Here is a 17255-nt window from a genome sequence, read left to right on the forward strand (position 1 = left end):
TCTCTCGCTTTTTTCGTTTCAGTGGGCTATAGTTGGCAAGGCGCATGTCCGCTCATGGTACAATATAAAATCGATTAATCTAGTGACAGAAGGCGTATTGTAACCGGCAAACTTGTTTTTGGCATTTAGATAGATAGTTGTTTGTACTCGTTCCAGATTAGCTATGTTGAAATTTGGAAGAAAAACATTTGATACCTAAAAGAACATGTTAGAGTGCTACTGAAGCATATATTTCAAACGAATTATGATTTGAACATAAATTATACAATAAACAATGTTTTTGTATTATGTTTATGAACATGTTATACTAGATTTAAATCTTTTAGGTAGGAATTGCGGAAAATTTAAAACTTTTTCAGAAAAAGTTTCGCAACTGTTGGTTTGGATCAGTGACCCAGATTCAAAGGACATGTAACACCCGTTATATAGTAACCGTGAATACTGTCATTTTTGTAGCTCAAGCTAGAAAATGACAGTAAGAGGTAAACAAACTATAAGGGATGCGTACATTTCTGTCTGGGCAAATGTTCGCTCGTGTTCTTTCGTAAGTGGCAGCATAATATCCTTCATTTTTGAGTTTAGCTACCGTAACGCTATAATTGTAATTAGCCGAAATCGGGTTACATCAACTATACGTCAAAGCGCAGGATATTTGTGTGCTTGTGCGCATTTGTTTTGATTAAGAAGGAGTCTTCGTAACAAACATTCAACGAATCCATTGAACTTTGAAGCGCGTCACATTGTTGCACATGTGCTTTCATTCATTTGAACTGCAAGGATATATTATGCACCAGCACTAGAATGGAGCAGGCTCCAAATGTAAGTTAACATATTAGGAAGAGCGGATTGCAAGGTCGGCAATGCTTAAAAGGTGTTTGTTTTGATGCACAATTCGTCGGTTTAAATATTATAATAAACACATGCATCGCATCGCAGTTTTGTAGAATATTACTAATAATAAAAATGTTTTTTTTTAATAGCAAACTCAAAACTTGGTCAACTTGAAGCCAAAGCCACAACGCGGGTGCTTTACTCGCAAGAAACGTGTACGGTGCGACGAAAGCCGTTTGTCAACGCCAACGAACGACACTAAACTCACTGCTGAAACAAAAAGAGTTAAATTAGAATAAACAGCTTTTAGTTGTAAAAAGAACCCTTGTAAAATGGCTAAGCAAACGGAGCAGTTCAATGAACGTGCTTTATGGAAAAATATTGAAGACTATTTTCTTGAATTGAAAACATGGCTAAAACCGGTACATAGTGAAATATGTACAGCTAAAACTCTCTTGAAGGAATGCAAAATTCATAACTATAATAGCTTATGGTAAGAGCAAGCTTGAAGAAATAGATGTCCAGCTTTCGAGTACATGTTGATTCCCTAATGTTTGTTTCAGTGCGGCAACAAAGGACCTACCAACTGATATAGCGAACGACATGATAACAGCAGCTGAAGTATCAGACACCAACCAATTTTTCAAATACTCTCAGACAATGTAAGTAGTTTTCCACCGAAATGTCATCGTAAATATGGTTAAACTAACACTTAAAACAAATTTAATCCACAGGAATTGCGTATCAACTAAGCTGCAGCAGTACATCGAACAGGCAAAGTGTATCCGCCGCAGCCTCGATCGTGCTACTGCTATAAAGACGATTGCTACACAGGATCCAGAATTACAAGCAATCTGTCATTACTTTCATCAAACACAAAACCTGCTGTACGTGTTAAATATAGAGCTACAAGAAGTACAACTGGCAGGAAACGCATTTTACGTTCATGGATTGCCATCTGCTGCCAGTCAGCTGCTCGAAACAGAAGGTTTGGAGGAGGCTGTAGCACGCTTAGTAGCGTTGGTATCCTCGAAACAATTCAACTCGACATTTAAAGCGATGACAGTAATTTAAATATATTATTAAATGAATACTTAAAAATTTAACCAGTTAATATAATAAAAATTATAATCGACTGCCACTTGTGCAGAATCGAAACAGAAGTGTAAGAGTCTAGTATTAACTAATTAGCTCCGAACCAAATGTATGGTTATTTAGCTCTCTTATATTTGCATCATTGTAGTACTAGAGCTAGCATGACCTATATCTGACGAGATTTTGCTCTAAGACCTTCCATGTTGTGTATGGCAATGGTAAAAAGCCTTAAAGCGGCCAACTGTTTATTAATGCTTGCAAATCCTCTCTTCATCAGTTCGAATTGATCCAGCGTGGATGTTGGGCTAATCGTAGGTAGATTGATTCGCGTGAGAAGAAAATCACATGACTGCGTGGGTTTGTTTTAAACTTCTCACGATAAGTTTCACATTGGCCGAATGTGACGAAGAATGGTAATGAGTATTAAGCAATGGCACAGTACATCCTCGTTTCAGGATCTCAGCTAAATCCTTTCTTAACCGATCTACCCTATCAAAACGATACCCTATCAAAGCAACCGATGTCGAATTTTGCACGAAAGGATCGTAATTGATGAGGAGAGAAACGAGAGAGACTAATACATCGACCAACTACCCCCACATATTTACACCAACCCTTAGCAAGCACCCTGCTAATCTTGACACCCCCATCAGAAAAGCTCTGCTCTCTTTTCCATCGTCCTATTCCGCTCACAGATGCGCCGTCTCCCCCACCACGTTAGCTCTCGCTAAAAAGGACGAACGCTTTTCCGCCGACGCTCGTGTTTTCTTTCGCTCGCTCGCAGCGAAAAACCACCAAGCGCTCCCGGTCCGGAAAAGCCCTCTCCCTGCGTAGGAAGTCTTACTCCATCGTCCACCGAAAGGACCGTGCCTTCCCCCAGGCACCGTGTGTATCTCGCTCTCAATACCCAGCTCAAGCCCTTCCAGTGGCGCTTTTCAGTTGGGTTCCGTTCGTGCACCGAAGCGAACGCGTGTTTTCACCTCAGTTTTGCCTGGCCCATTTCCTTTTTGCCACGGAACACCCGAAGTGCTGTGTGCCACCGCAGGCTCGTGGTGCAGCGCGTCCGGAACGCTCTGTCCCCGCAGGAGAGCCCCGGGAAAAGGCAACCCATCGATTGCTCAAACCAAAAGGCAACCAAACCGAGCAGAACCGGAACCAACGGGTGCAGGGTGGACAAGAAAAAAGGCTCGCACAAGTGGCCCGTACCAATCACATGATCTACTGCTGCCGGACGTCGTGCAACAGCCGCGCAGAAACGGGTAAATGGCTGGGCATCCTTGCGAGAGAAGCACGAGGTCTGGTGTTATCGGGGTTTAGGGGTTGTTCAGCTATCAACACCTCGCAACTCGAACATCCAATCAACCGACCACGGATCGATGGGCCGCTTTTCCGCGCCCTAGAAGGCGTGACGCGGGTGGTGTTATGTAATAATAATCCCAGCGTTCTACCAATTCCAACCCCAACCAGGTGCCCTATGTGTGAGAGCTTCACACCACTCGGAGATCAGGGGTCCTGCGACAGGGTCGTTCGACCTCCTCTGCCTCGGGACGGGGTGAATCGGCATTGGCTAAGTCCCTCGAACCGATCATCCAGTGCCCTCGCTCGTGGTATTGATTTTTCCATCACCCCACGATAATCCCTGTGCCTGATTTGTGTGCGGCAAAAGCCAGCGCGGGTGAAAGGACGCGCGAAAGTGTGGAGCAGAGGCGAGACACTCCTGACGGGCTTTTGTGTGTCGTAATGGCGGTTCTGGGTGTCCGGAAGCGTTGCGCCTTTTGGGCTTTTTTTTTGTTTGTTTTATTTCGATGCTGAAATTCGAGCGAAAAAAGGCTTTGCCAACGAAACGAGTGCGTTACGCAAAAAAGAGGTTCACCAACCCCTCCGCGGTGTTCAGTTTGCGTTGCGGTCAAACATCTCCGCGGTTGAGCGCAAATCCTTGCTGTCACGTGGTGTGTCCTTTCTCGGTGTGGCGCGCGTTTTGTTAGGCTCCTTTTGCACGATGCGCACGTTCACGCAACTGCATGAAGTAACACAATCGGTGGTGATCGCGTGTAATAGTGGCAGCTTACCGCACTACGTTTTAATTGCGTTCCCGAACAGGTGTCCTTGCGCGTGGGAAAAGTGATTTCCGGGCTACATAACCACACATTCGCACACGTTTTTGATTGCACCACGCCGTGTTTCGGTGTTTGAATCTCTTATTTATTTTTTCCTATTTTTTTTATTTGCCTGTTGGAAAATCACTTTTGCACCTTCACCCACACACACACACACACCTCGTGTCACTACCGCACCTCTCTTTATCTCACTCTCTCTCTCTCTCGCACCCTCACGATGCACTACTCGCACCTCCAAACCTAGCAGTGTTCCGATCGGTGGAGTCACCTATCTAAACGCACGCCATGCACGAACCACCTGCACTTACTTAGTTTGTTCGCGCCACTCCATCGCACGGCCACCTCGGAAGATACCAGAAGTAATACCCCCACCTCCTGCAAACCCACCCCGTGAACCTGCCCGCCAGCTCCACCACCCGAACGCGGGTGACAACTCGCACTTGACAGTTCGCGGCCCCTGTTGCTGTTGACCAGGGTGGTAGAGACCCTTGCATATCGGCATCTCGGTGGTGGTGCTGGTAGGATAGTACCGGTGGCCGTACTGGGGTGTGGTGGTGATGGCCAACACTGCGCATCTGTTCCGCAGGCAGAGCTCCCGGGACCTGATCCAGCAGGCGACCGTGCGCAGCTTGGATGAGCTCGAGTTAAGGGTAAGATGATGGCGTCTGCTGACCCTACACCTACGCTGACCTTGCCTTTACTGCGCCCACAGGAGCTACGTAGCCGGCTGGTGAGGACGGAGAACGGTTCGCAAAATGTGGTGTATGGTGCTACGAACCAGGCGTTCGTTAGTGATGACGACCCACCGATGGGGCGCATACTGGACATTGGACCATCGACGGCTGGTCCGGCTACGAAGGATGTCCGGAAGCTTGCCATGCAGGCGTCGGTTGTGTCGCAACACCAGCAGCAAGAGGCAGCCATCGTCGAGCGTCCGGAAGATGAGCGAGAAAGCTGGGACAGCAAGTGGACGTTTCTGCTCGCCACGATTGGGTACTTGACAGCTGTCAGCTGCTCTAAAAGCTCCGTCCCGTTTGACCCACACCCATCGTTTGGCTCGTTACAGATACGCTGTTGGTTTAGGCAACGTATGGCGCTTTCCCTACTTGGCGCAAAAGAATGGTGGTGGCGCCTTTCTGGTGCCCTACTTCGTGATGCTTCTTCTGCAGGGGTTACCCATCTTCTACCTGGAGCTGGCGATCGGTCAACGGCTGCGTAAGGGCGCGATCGGTGTGTGGCATGAGGTGTCGGCCTATCTTGGCGGTATCGGCATCTCGTCCGCATTCGTGAGCTACATCGTGGCGCTCTACTACAACACCATTATCGCCTGGTGCCTGATCTACCTGCTGCACAGCTTCGAAACGCCTCTACCATGGGCCGAATGCCCGAAGCGTCTGTTTAAGAACTTCACGTACGACATTGAGCCTGAATGCGTAGTGTCATCGCCAACCAAGTACTACTGGTACCGTGAGACGCTGCAGGTTTCACCAAGCGTTGACGATCCTGTGCAGATCAACTACACTGTTGCACTTGCGCTTATTACCGCCTGGTCGCTCGTGTACCTCTGCATGGTACAGGGCATCACCGAGTCTAGCAAGATCGTCTACATTACCGCCATCTTTCCCTACGTTGTGCTCATTATATTCTTTTTCCGTGGCATTACGCTCAAAGGTAAATACTGCTAAAAGTGCTTTAGACTTTTGGGCCACGAATTCCAGCCATATAACCGCTTTATCTTACACAGGAGCATCGGATGGTATCGCACATCTCTTTACACCTCGATGGGAATCGATCCTTGAACCGGTCGTGTGGCTGGAGGCTGGCACACAAATTTTCTTCTCGCTTGGTTTGGCTTTTGGCGGTCTGATTGCATTCAGCTCTTACAATCCTGCTAATAATAATTGCTACCGGGATGCACTCGTTGTGTCAATAACCAATTGCTCCACGTCTATGTTCGCCGGTGTGGTTGTGTTTTCGGTGATCGGATTCAAGGTGCGTTAGTTGCTTCAGCACTTGATTTTCTTTACTGTTTTAGTTTAGAGTAGTCAGGCACATACTTGTTTAAATTAGTAGAGTTAATCATTTTAATCTGATTGAAAATTAAAAATTACATCTATTTGCTTCGTCTCGACAGGCTACTTCCATTTACGACAGTTGTGTTGAGGAACGATCGGAATTAATACGTCAAAATAAGTCACACGATATGTTACCGGTGTGCGATCTGCAAAAGGAGCTTGAGAATGTAAGCTACTTTCCGAATGTACTACTGCTACTGACCACTGACGCTTATTTCCGTTTGCTATGCTTACAACAGAGCGCATCCGGTACGGGGCTGGCGTTCATCATTTTCACGGAAGCCATCAATCAATTTCCCGCTGCACAGCTCTGGGCAGTGCTTTTCTTCCTGATGCTGTTCACCCTTGGCATTGACTCGCAATTTGGCACACTGGAGGGCGTCAGCACGTCCCTGATGGATATGAAGCTGTTCCCCAACGTCCCAAAGGAGATGATAACAGGGGTAAGGCGCGAGTTGGATGACAGGCTTGCTTAAACTACATCTTAAACCACGTTTTTAGGGTCTGTGCTTTTCATGCTGCATATTGTCACTGTGCTTTGCCAACGGCGCTGGAAGCTACATTTTCCAGCTGATGGACAGCTTTGCCGGCAGTTACACGTTACTAATCATTGCGTTCTTCGAGTGCATCGGTGTTAGCTATATCTACGGGCTTAAGAGGTAATTAAGCGAGCAGGCTCATATATTCTACGACAAACGCCATCTTCTCAACATCACATTACCACACGTTGGCAGGTTTGCGGACGACATTGAGCTGATGACTGGTGCGCGACCGAGCTTGTACTGGATGTTATGCTGGAAGTATATTTCGCCGATCGCAATGATCACGATCCTGGTGGCTTCCTTCCTGGAGCTAGCCTCTGAAGGTAGTAGCTATCCAGGATGGAACGCGCTTACCGGCAGTACGGACAAGCTAGAGTGGCCCCACTGGTGCATCGTGGTGGCGATAATGCTGATACTCGTGTCCATTCTCTGGATTCCAGGTGTAGCCATCTGTCGGTAGGTGTCTAAAGTCGCGCGTTGCTTCGAGCCGGTGATGAGTGTAGTTTCCGGTGCCCTTTTTCCTGCAGGTTATGCGGCATCAACGTGATCGAGGACTCCGAACCGGCTTGGTTCCCGTCAGCGGAACTACGCGACGTACATGGTATCGTGCCTCACGAGCCAACCGACATCGAAATATCTCTGTTCTGCATACGCGCCGACGGTTCTGAGGGACTCTGCTGCCCGACCTACGGACCACGTGAGCAGCCACTTGACGAGGAAGAGTAAAGCGTGGATGACTGTGGAATTGTGCACCTACAGGATGTAAAAAGAAACCAACGTCTCTCCTGCCCATGATTACGTAAATTAGTGAACCAGATCCGAGTACCAGCGAACCATTAAAGTTTTTTTTTCTTCTCACATTTCTCGTCTGAGACGTGCAAGCGGCTCGGGGACGTGTTTGAAGAAATGCAACCACACCTACGCCCACACAAATATATACACATATACATAATCTAGACACAGCTACTCATAGCTTTAATGGTTCGACAGTTGGAAAGCCATCCTACGCCATTTTAAGTATGAATGTTCGAATTTAGTGTTTAAACGTAAAAGCAAGCAAGCCAAATCTCAAACAAAAGCAGTAAAAAAAATCAGAACAGTGCAAAACGTCTCCCGGAGGAGGGCGTAACTGACAAGACTTGAAGATTATACAAACATCCATCATCAATTAGCACTGTTAGTCCACCATATAGTCGCTAACCTACCGACTTTGGCATATCAATGTGTTCCCAATCGACGGTTATTTATTGTTGGGATGTTCTTACCATTACCAAAAAAAAAGGAACCTCTCGAGCTCCTACCCACGTTCGTACTAGTCCATCTGTCGGGGGCTAGAGCCCTCCGTTATATAGAAATCTGACAATAACTGTTGCCTATCGCTGGTGGAGGCAGCAGGGTTAGATCCCTGTCCTTCAAAGGACGCGCTCAGACGTGCGGCCAGTGAAAGCAGATCCGACAATAAAGCGCAACCATGACTATACCATGTTTATCTAGTGGTGAAAGCCAAACAAAAAAAAAGGAAAAAACAATACGAATCTAAGAATCTTGATTGTTGAATGCAATATACATACTATATACATACACACTCGTAGATACCTATATCTGTACATATAAGTAATTTATAATAAAGGATGACGTTGTAGAGTGGGTATAAGGTGTTGCTAAACAACATGATCGCGGGTTTCTAGTTTAATTATTTTTTACATGGGTTCCGAAAATACATCCTCATCCTGAGCCGAAAGCGTTATTCTGATAAGCAACCAGAATTTAACATTTAACATTTTAGCAACTGGCTTTACTGGTTTCTCAAGCCTTATTTGTTGCTGAAGAAATGAAAATAACCTAACATAATGCTGAATTTTCTTCCGCTGATCACACCAAACCTGCATTCACAAGGAAACGTGCAGTCAATGTTTGCACGTAAAAAGATGCATGAAAGTGACGACTGCACTGTGCATAATGCAAATGGTGCCGTTGCGCAACGTGTGTTTAGTCTACTTTTAAAGTCACTTGCGTTGTGTTAGAAGAACGTTTTCGGGAAATCAGCCACCGCACTGGTTATAATGATAAAAAGACCACAGTGGTTAGGCAAGGTATATAACGCCGAAACAAATGACATAGGCTGAGTCCCTCAAAACGCTTGTATATATACTGCACCAGTAGTGTAGTTCAATGCAGTTAGAAGAGTAAACCTCAACGAACAGCAACTATGGTGGACATGGGTTTGACATTGATTGCTATAGCAGGTGTACTGGCGACAGGCACGCTTGCCTCTAGCCGATGTAACGAGAACGTACTAAAGAAGAGCATCGCTCAGGCTCAGGAGGAATGCGTGCAGTACTTGAACATCCCACGCGCCCGTCTAGCTGTCTACAACGAGTTCATCTATCCGAAGGACACCGAGACGCAACGCATGGTACGCTGTGTGGGCATCAATCTTGGATGGTGGAACGACACGAACGGAGTGCAGGAAGCCGTAATACGTAGCTACTTCCATCCGGATCCGGAAGACTGTCTATACGATCGACGCACCTATCACTGCCTCAAATCACAACGCCTCGATTGCCCAACGTTGGATCCCAGCGCGCGAGCGTACGAGTCCTTCCGTTGTTACTACGAGCAGTATGGCAACATCGTCACTACGCCGCAGTTTGTTCCTTTTACTTCCCTGCAATTGGTGGACGTCATGATGCAGTGCGATACCATGTTGCAGCAACCAGACGATGCACCGTGTACAAGGATCTTCAAACCGTCTGAGCGATACATTGGCTGTTTGCTGCGGTGTTTTTTGCTGCGAACGGGCTTGTACAGTGAACATCATGGGCCCAATCTCGATCGCTTGTATGTCCAATGCAACAATTACGCGAACGAGACGCTGTTCCGCGAGAGAACTACTTCCTGCTATCGGCACCTGAAATCGGAGTGTTTGGATGAGTGCACGCTGGTGCGAAGATTTGTTGGGGAATGTTTCGACGATGGTTTACTGCAATTAATACGCCTACACATTAATACAAATTTAAATGGGGCGTCTGTAACAATTGGCGTAACGGGTAATGTTGATGTTGGACTTGGTGCTGCCACCGGTGCCCTAGCCGGTAGCCTAGTCAGTGGCCTCATCGGTGGCCTCACTATGCCTGTTGCAGGTGTAGGTGGGATGGTGGGAGGTGTGCTTTAGATGACTTTAAGTCACTTTGCATACACAGCTTCAAGATGATTTTATCCTAACGAGATTTTTTTCCATCTATCTAACAACGAGAGTTTCATTCGGAGCATTCAAATCAGCAAAAATGTGCAAAATCAGAGTCGTAACAGTTCTTTGGTTATATGGTCAATACAGATACAGTTACAATTGTAAATGAATTCCAATAGAAAAAAAATATATATATATATTTGGCAACACATTTTTTATTCTTACGCATTTCCGAATTATTTAGCCTACCAGAAAGAATTGTTGTCACACATTATTTCAAGCAAAGCTATACCATATTTTATTATACTATATTTATTCACACTTCATTTCTACTAATTTAGAATACTCTCATTACTAATTCAGAATTGAATCACTATATTATATTACTATACTATAACAATGCTATATCTATACACTTCAATGTATAGTATTTCATTTATGTTCTATATTTTGTTGCTGGGAAAACCCATGGCCGTGGCGTTAGCGTAGCACAAGACAGTGCTTAACCAGCATTAAGAAAAGCCAGAATCGCTCGTGATCCAGCGCGGTCATCTCCCAATCCTTAATCCCTGTCTTTTCGGCATATACATCTACGCCATCAATTTATCTCAGATTAGGCCTAATATACCTCTTTTAGCTATAGAGACACCTAAAAAGGCTTGGCGGTGTGATGGTAAACTTTTACCCTGGTTATACTATATTATGTCTATAATTTTATTATGTCGTATGGGGAGCTCGATAACCGAAGTGTTGGGGTATCGTATTTACTTAGTTAGTTAGTTAAATTTATTTCCAATTCCGTACATTTCAGTTTTACAATTGTTGGATGAAAAGTAGTAGTAATGGGTTCGACTAAGTCATCTTTCCTTATTAAATAAGTTACAGTTATTGTAGCTATCTTTGCTGGTGAAACAAATGTGTTCGTGATTCGACATCGAGTGTGTTTTTATTTTATGCATTGGAGGGAAAATGTGTAACTGGAATTTGAAAAACTGTCAACTCAAAGCGAAGTAACCTAATGTTTTAGTGTATTTTCCTATTTTACTCTAATCAAAGAACTAAGACTGTGACAAAACTTAGAAAAACCAAAAATTAGTGAACTATTTACAAACATCTGAATTAGACTACTAAATTTCTTATCAATGGATATATACTGGCTATGCATTTACTATCATACATTACTTTATATTTCGACATGCTTAGCTGAATTCTGGGTATCTTACATTCTAGATGTAATGTCTTTGTACTGTATTAAGGAGGGACCCCTAACGATTGATTTTTTTTTAATTTAACACAGTGGTTTCAAACGGACGAGGCGTATGTAATAACGGATCTTACTAGTTTTTTATTTTAGCAATTTTCTTTTTAAATTGAGCTTCGATTGTCTGTTTAAGAAGGGATAGAGAATTTTGTAAAAATTTTTCATTGATTAGATAGGTTGGGTAGTTTAATCTGATGAGCTTGTAAATTAATCCTTGGTGCCAAATGAGTGAAAAGCTTTTTCGGTATCAAATAAAACTAATTCAGTCGATTTTTTGTTTTGTCTAACATGTGAAATGTTGAAGCTATGAAGCTAATGCGTAGTGGAAAGAAAAGGACGGAAACCAAATTGATTGTCAGGAATTATAGTATTACTTGAAGTGTACAGTGCTAGTCTGGATTCTATTAGTTATTCAAATATTTTCCCAAGGCAGCTAAATAAACTTATGGATCTGTAATTTTTTGGTAGGGATTGGTCCTTTCCGGATTTGGGAATTGCAATAACTTTTCCGGATTTGGGAAGCTTTTTTCCATGCGTTCGGAAAATAACCAAGTTTTATACAGCCATTCATAACATTGTTTAGATAGATTTGATAGATGGCTTTGATTGTTAGTCTCTTCAAAGAAACATTGTTGACTCTATCTGATCCCGAGGATTTTTTTGATTTGATTCGTTTCAGTACTTTTATAATGTCTTTGGATTTAAATAAGTGCTGAGTGTTAACGTTGTCTAATTTGTTAGTGCTGGAAAACTGTTGTATGGTTGATTCGATTTGGTGCTTGAGTGGGTTAGTGCGAGCAATTGTTACGTTATGAGCCAATTTAAATATTTCTCTGAAAGCTTCACGGCATAGTTTTCTGATTATTTTTGATGATTTTAATGAATTTACAAATTAAAAAACTATTATGTTTTTCTTTGTTAAACTGTTAAACATAATAAACTGATAATTTATGTTCAATTTTGTTTTTTAAAAAACAATAAGAGCTTTCTATCCTATGATTTAGTCTATGTCTTTTCCATATTTTCCTGTCAGTGTTTCTAATATTTATCAAGGCTAGGATTTCTGGTGGAATTACGACGTTTTAACTGCTCGGCGTTCTGTTCGGGACTACTCTGTTATGAGCTGTATTTATGATAGAACTGATTTTAACAATCATATTATCCGTTTGGGTGGGTATGGATTTTATCTAGAGTGAATGGGTTAATGGGCAGATGGGTTAATGTTGTAGTTGATGAGATGTTTAAAATATAGCCAGTTTACAATTTTATAAACGCAAACGAATTTGTCGGGTTTAATGTTAATATTTTTCTTTAAAACTGAAAACGATTGTGGAAGATGGTCGGAGGAAAAGAGTATAGAAGTTTGCTGCTGTGAAAACTCAAGACTATTGTTGCTTAGTGAAAACCTTCGAAAACAAAACCTCTTGCCATTGGTTTTGGTACTGGTTTAATAGGTTTAACTGGACGCTTTGGGCAGCCCTTGAAGTTAGAAGAGTGATTGCCTTAACAAAATTTGCACATTTTAGTTTGTGTTTCAGGAGTAACCCGTTCTCACGAGCCTCACCTTCTATTAGTGGGCACTTGCTAGATTCGTCGATACCAGCACATTTATTACAGATAGCTGGATGATGGCAGTTTGCGACTCCGTGTCCAAATGCTTTGAAACGTTTGCACTGCATTAGCCCTTGTTTATTAGAAACACGTCCGCCCAAGGTGAGGATGAGAACTCGAGGTGTTGTACTAACGTACGACGACGATATACGATAGGATTCAAATCTCAACTATGCCACATGTAGCACTGACAAAAGCACTGGCTACTAAAGTACTCTTTGATAGTTTGCAATTATCTGTTACCGAATGAAATGGAACTTTCTTGAAAACCTAGGGAGAAAGTCTTCTAGCGGGGTATTTTAAAACCATCAATACCCTTGTAATTGCTACGCTGCGCGTATATCCTTTCTTGTATATGGGATATGTGATGATACCGACATTTCTTTCCCAAGGGCCTATTACTCTCAGTAGTAGTTGGTTGATTTTGTTGTTTCTAGCTACACACCCATTTTTGATCTGTTCCGTCGTTACTCCGTCGATGCCAGGTGTCTTATTATTCGTTATCCGAAAGATGGCTTATCGGAATTCATCAATAGCAGTTGGCAGTAGTATGAAATCATCATTTTGTTATACAATATTTTTATTTTGTGTTTAACTAAAGGATGTAGAAGCTGAAGTTTGCGGCTGTTGGCTTTCCGGTTGAGATTTAGTTGCCTGTTTTACAACTTTGCGATGTTTGTTGGATCGGATGTGCAGCTGCCACTGATGTTCGCCAATAAAAACTCGCTGGCAGACTTCACAGTGAAATGTGCGTTCTTCCTGCAGCCGCTGGCGTCCTTGTTCAGCTCTCGGTACACACGAGTAAGGTGGGGTTTGTCCAGCCATAACTGCTTCGATGATAGCAACTGTTCGATCAGTAACCTGTGCCATCCACTGATCGACGTTATCGGTATCGATAGAGTAGATAGACGGGACTTCGCGACCGGTGTCGCTCAGAAATCTATTTCGAATCCATTGCAGCTGACGGCGGGCGTAGCGTCTCGTCACTAGCTTCAAGTAGTCAAGGCAGTCCACGAGCAGATCATGTCCAGCAGGCTTTGGACCACGTACATCTGGGTTGGTCGTAAGATATTCCAATAATACACGATCTTGCTCTGGTCCGTACTGCTGCAGGTACTTCACGAACTCTTTAAAACCAATGCTCTGGAGGATGCCCCGATGCAGATCACACTTTCTAAAACGAAAGTACAAGCACATATATAAAACGTTCGGGGTTGTTGCGTTATCTTATCCACGCATACTGGTAAGGTTTGACATATTCCTCATAAAATGTGCGAATCTCGGGAAGTAATCCTTGCGACACCATATTGTCCACTCTCGTTTCCAAGCGTCGATTTAATATTTCCTACAAAAATACCGAGTATTAGATTAATTTGATCACACTAAGTACTTGATTTAAAAAAAATACGATATTCCTTCAATCATACTTGATCACAACGTAGCCACAAAATTATTACGTTCTCATATCGTAAAGGTCCACCCAAACAACACGCACCCGGGCCTGTACGTTGTTTTGCTAGGACTTGGCTCATAGTGTTCTGACCTCCGGATTCCATGTATACTTCAAGTGCACTGAAAGTAATTTAAAAAAGCAAATATAGTATTATGACAACCATACGAATTAAACCATGATTTTGATTTGCTTTTTATTACTTGGTAGCGTAATGAGCGTATGTAAATATATATATATATATATATATATATATATATATATATATATATATATATATATATATATATATATATATATATATATATATATATATACATTTATACATGTATATATATATATATATATATATATATATATATATATATATATATATATATATATATATATATATATATACATTTATACATGTATATATATATATATATATATATATATATATATATATATATATATATATATATATGTATATATATATATATATATATATATATATATATATATATGTATATATATATATATATATATATATATATATATATATATATCTTCTTTACTGGCCCGCTCACAATTGAGCACGTCGTAATGACATGGCCTACCTTGACCTTGCTATGCATAGCCAAAGGTTTTCATGACTTTTTGAATTTCTCGTATTAAAAATGTAATTTAATTTTATTAATTTATATATATATATATATATATATATATATATATATATATATATATATATATATATATATATATATATATATATATTTTTTTTTTCTTTATTGGGACGGACAAGCCGTATGGACTCCCTTTCTTTGCCTTATCCCGGGCATACTCGGTTATATATAGCATGTAAACTATCGTTGATGAGCACAAAAATTTCACAAAAAGTTATCCTAAGAGTCCTGTATCAAAACCAAACAAACAGTTGTGTGCTTTGCACTTTTAGAAGACGACTTTGTAAATTTTTCATAATTGAAACCAATACTTAATTTGTCAAATGCTTTGTTTTATTCAATTTAAAATCGTCTTGATCGGTTATTAGCATCAGCTGAATCTAGTAGTTGCAACTATGGACCGGGCAGGTGACGGCCTTGTTGCAGAAGCACACAGGCTGACCGAGCAGGTTCTTGCCGACATCAACGAAGACGGTGTGGAGCAGGTACTCGAGTCCCTGCGACTCACCGAAGCAAGCCTGGAACGTGTCGAAGGCGTGCTGGCACTTGGTCTTCTTGCAGGCCAGTTTCTTCTGGTTGTTCAGGCAGGCGACGGTCTGAGCGTTGTTCGGGTTGAACACCTCCTCACGGTACTGGAAGTACAGATGCTCCAGGTTGGCGCCATCGTCATCGGAGTACAGTCCAGAGCGGGTCACAAAAGCACGGAAGAAGCACAGCGATTCCTCACCGCGCGGGAAGCAGCCACCGGCCAAGTTCTGGAGAGTGCTCTGCGAGACTGCGAGCATGCCAGCCAAATCGTATCCCAGCTGGAGATCCTCATGGTAGGTGTTGACCACGAACTGCGGGCACTCGCTCAGGACACCGTAGTTCTGATAGTAGCACTGGAAGGCCCGGTACACTTGGGTGCACAGATCGTCATCGCAGTGGTACAGGGTCTCGGCCAAGCAAGCCTCGGTACGCTCAACGTTGTGGAAGTCATCGGGGTTCGGCACGAAGTGTCCTGCCAGCATGTCCTTCTGCAGACCGGTGGTGCGGTTGAAGAAGCGCAGGTTGAAGGCGACGCAACGGAGCAGGCAACGGACCTCCTCCACATCTGGGTATCCTTCCTTGACGTAGCGCACCAGATCGTCATTTGCGACCCGCAGGTACTCGGCGCACTCAGTCTGAGCCTGGAAGAAGCTCTTGTCCACTTCGTAGTGCTGCAGCTTAGCGGAGACGGTGATGGCTCCAACCACCAGCACAAGGGCCGAAATCACAAACGAATTCATTGTTGCTCTAGTTGCTTGCTCTCTACAATTCAGCTGGAACTGCATGCTTTTCTCACTGACCGTCACACATTTATATACCAAAAGGCACCAGTTCCGACAGCCATGCATGCGTGCCTGCCAGGTATGCACCCTAATCGTGGCAACACCATGAGATTGTCATGTTACAGAATAATAATAATAATAGTTTGTTCAACCCTTCGGCCGTACGCGCAAACGGCAAGGCAAAACACATTCATACACGCCTCTTAGGGAAAATTATATCAGCAGGCAGCAGGTTTACATTTCGTTAGTGATACAAGTACGTGCCATCTAACGGTATGAAGAAAAGGTACCACCCTCAGATTTTTTGGCATGTGCACTAGAAGCTTTATCCTGCTAAATGTTTAAGAATAATACAAAAGAGTTCAAATAATATGCATATAGGCATACTTCATTTATCGGACAACTATTATAAGACTAAATTTGAATAATATTTTTATCATTGCATAGCGTTATTGTAGATATTCGTTAAGCTTGGAATAGAAAACTAGTGCAATTATTGAAGCCCATTTTTCGGCATTAAACACAATGCAATGACAATTTGTCCCTCAATGTAGATCAATTTATGTTATTATAGATTTACGACGTTCTTAAGTAATAGCAGCCACGATTAAAAAAAATATAAATTATCTTTTTTAAGCCTTTATTTTAAATCTATGCTACCATTATTTTTATAGCGTATTTTATATGTATGTTTAATATGCCATTTTAATTTAATTGGCAGTCTTATTACAAAGGAATTACATGATTTACATATATTTTTCTACTTTTCACTAGAGTTCGTTCACTAGTGATCAATCTCTGAAATGGGGGATGAGCATTTGAGGTTCTTGTTCTACGATTCCAATTTTGGCTTTTCGCCAGTCAATTTTGAATCATAAAAAATGTCGATTTCCTAAATCATATAATTAATTCATACAGCCCAATACTTCTATCTTAAATCTCATAAGTTCTATTGTTCTCATACAAACGCCGAAGTTATATAGAGCACTTCAGCAAATTTTGTTTTCCAAAGTTATTGTTTACAATTTCTACAAATAATACTATGATAAATCAATCTCCTTTTTTGACCCGCTCACACACAGTTGAGCACGTCGTACTCATGACTTTT

The 17255-nt window shown here is 42.4% G+C and overlaps 4 protein-coding genes across 4 annotated transcripts in view; 3 read left to right on the forward strand and 1 right to left on the reverse strand.

Annotated features, from left to right (window-relative positions):
* Nucleotides 1–622: 622 nt before the first annotated feature.
* On the forward strand, nucleotides 623–1988 carry LOC128729090 (uncharacterized). The gene is made up of 4 exons (XM_053822742.1): nucleotides 623–819; nucleotides 981–1324; nucleotides 1395–1493; nucleotides 1566–1988. Exons 2-4 carry the CDS (start codon nucleotides 1164–1166, stop codon nucleotides 1903–1905), a joined length of 600 nt encoding a protein of 199 aa, XP_053678717.1. The 5' UTR covers nucleotides 623–819; nucleotides 981–1163; the 3' UTR covers nucleotides 1906–1988.
* A 2612-nt stretch (nucleotides 1989–4600) lies between these two features.
* Nucleotides 4601–8334, forward strand: LOC128729316 (sodium-dependent neutral amino acid transporter B(0)AT3). The gene is made up of 9 exons (XM_053822987.1): nucleotides 4601–4693; nucleotides 4756–5036; nucleotides 5110–5714; nucleotides 5788–6035; nucleotides 6178–6285; nucleotides 6358–6561; nucleotides 6620–6777; nucleotides 6853–7116; nucleotides 7188–8334. Exons 1-9 carry the CDS (start codon nucleotides 4601–4603, stop codon nucleotides 7384–7386), a joined length of 2160 nt encoding a protein of 719 aa, XP_053678962.1. The 3' UTR covers nucleotides 7387–8334.
* A 535-nt stretch (nucleotides 8335–8869) lies between these two features.
* Nucleotides 8870–9835, forward strand: LOC128728945 (general odorant-binding protein 45-like). Its single transcript, XM_053822596.1, has one exon. The coding sequence runs from the start codon at nucleotides 8870–8872 to the stop codon at nucleotides 9833–9835; it is 966 nt and encodes a 321-aa protein (XP_053678571.1).
* A 3478-nt stretch (nucleotides 9836–13313) lies between these two features.
* LOC128728946 (tRNA dimethylallyltransferase) overlaps nucleotides 13314–17255 on the reverse strand; it is a 49505-nt gene continuing 45563 nt past the window's right edge. Inside the window, exons 4-6 of the mRNA XM_053822597.1 lie at nucleotides 14150–14294; nucleotides 13964–14067; nucleotides 13314–13896 (exon numbers count right to left, since the gene is read on the reverse strand). Of these exons, the coding sequence (XP_053678572.1) occupies nucleotides 13314–13896; nucleotides 13964–14067; nucleotides 14150–14294 (832 nt within the window). The remainder of the gene's footprint in view (nucleotides 13897–13963; nucleotides 14068–14149; nucleotides 14295–17255) is intronic.

Source organism: Anopheles nili, chromosome X (genome assembly GCF_943737925.1).
Source record: "Anopheles nili chromosome X, idAnoNiliSN_F5_01, whole genome shotgun sequence".
In the NCBI taxonomy this organism is placed as follows: domain Eukaryota; kingdom Metazoa; phylum Arthropoda; class Insecta; order Diptera; family Culicidae; genus Anopheles; species Anopheles nili.

What these genes read in the sequence shown, in the direction of transcription:
- LOC128729090 (XM_053822742.1), top strand. Translation starts at nt 1,164, where the DNA reads ATGGCTAAGCAAACGGAGCAGTTCAATGAACGTGCTTTATGGAAAAAT. An exon ending in CATAACTATAATAGCTTATG is followed by an intron (nt 1,325 to 1,394) that starts GTAAGAGCAAGC and finishes TGTTTGTTTCAG; the next exon opens with TGCGGCAACAAAGGACCTAC. An exon ending in TTCAAATACTCTCAGACAAT is followed by an intron (nt 1,494 to 1,565) that starts GTAAGTAGTTTT and finishes TTTAATCCACAG; the next exon opens with GAATTGCGTATCAACTAAGC.
- LOC128729316 (XM_053822987.1), top strand. Translation starts at nt 4,601, where the DNA reads ATGGCCAACACTGCGCATCTGTTCCGCAGGCAGAGCTCCCGGGACCTG. An exon ending in TTTCGGTGATCGGATTCAAG is followed by an intron (nt 6,036 to 6,177) that starts GTGCGTTAGTTG and finishes TCGTCTCGACAG; the next exon opens with GCTACTTCCATTTACGACAG. An exon ending in TATATCTACGGGCTTAAGAG is followed by an intron (nt 6,778 to 6,852) that starts GTAATTAAGCGA and finishes ACACGTTGGCAG; the next exon opens with GTTTGCGGACGACATTGAGC.
- LOC128728945 (XM_053822596.1), top strand. Translation starts at nt 8,870, where the DNA reads ATGGTGGACATGGGTTTGACATTGATTGCTATAGCAGGTGTACTGGCG.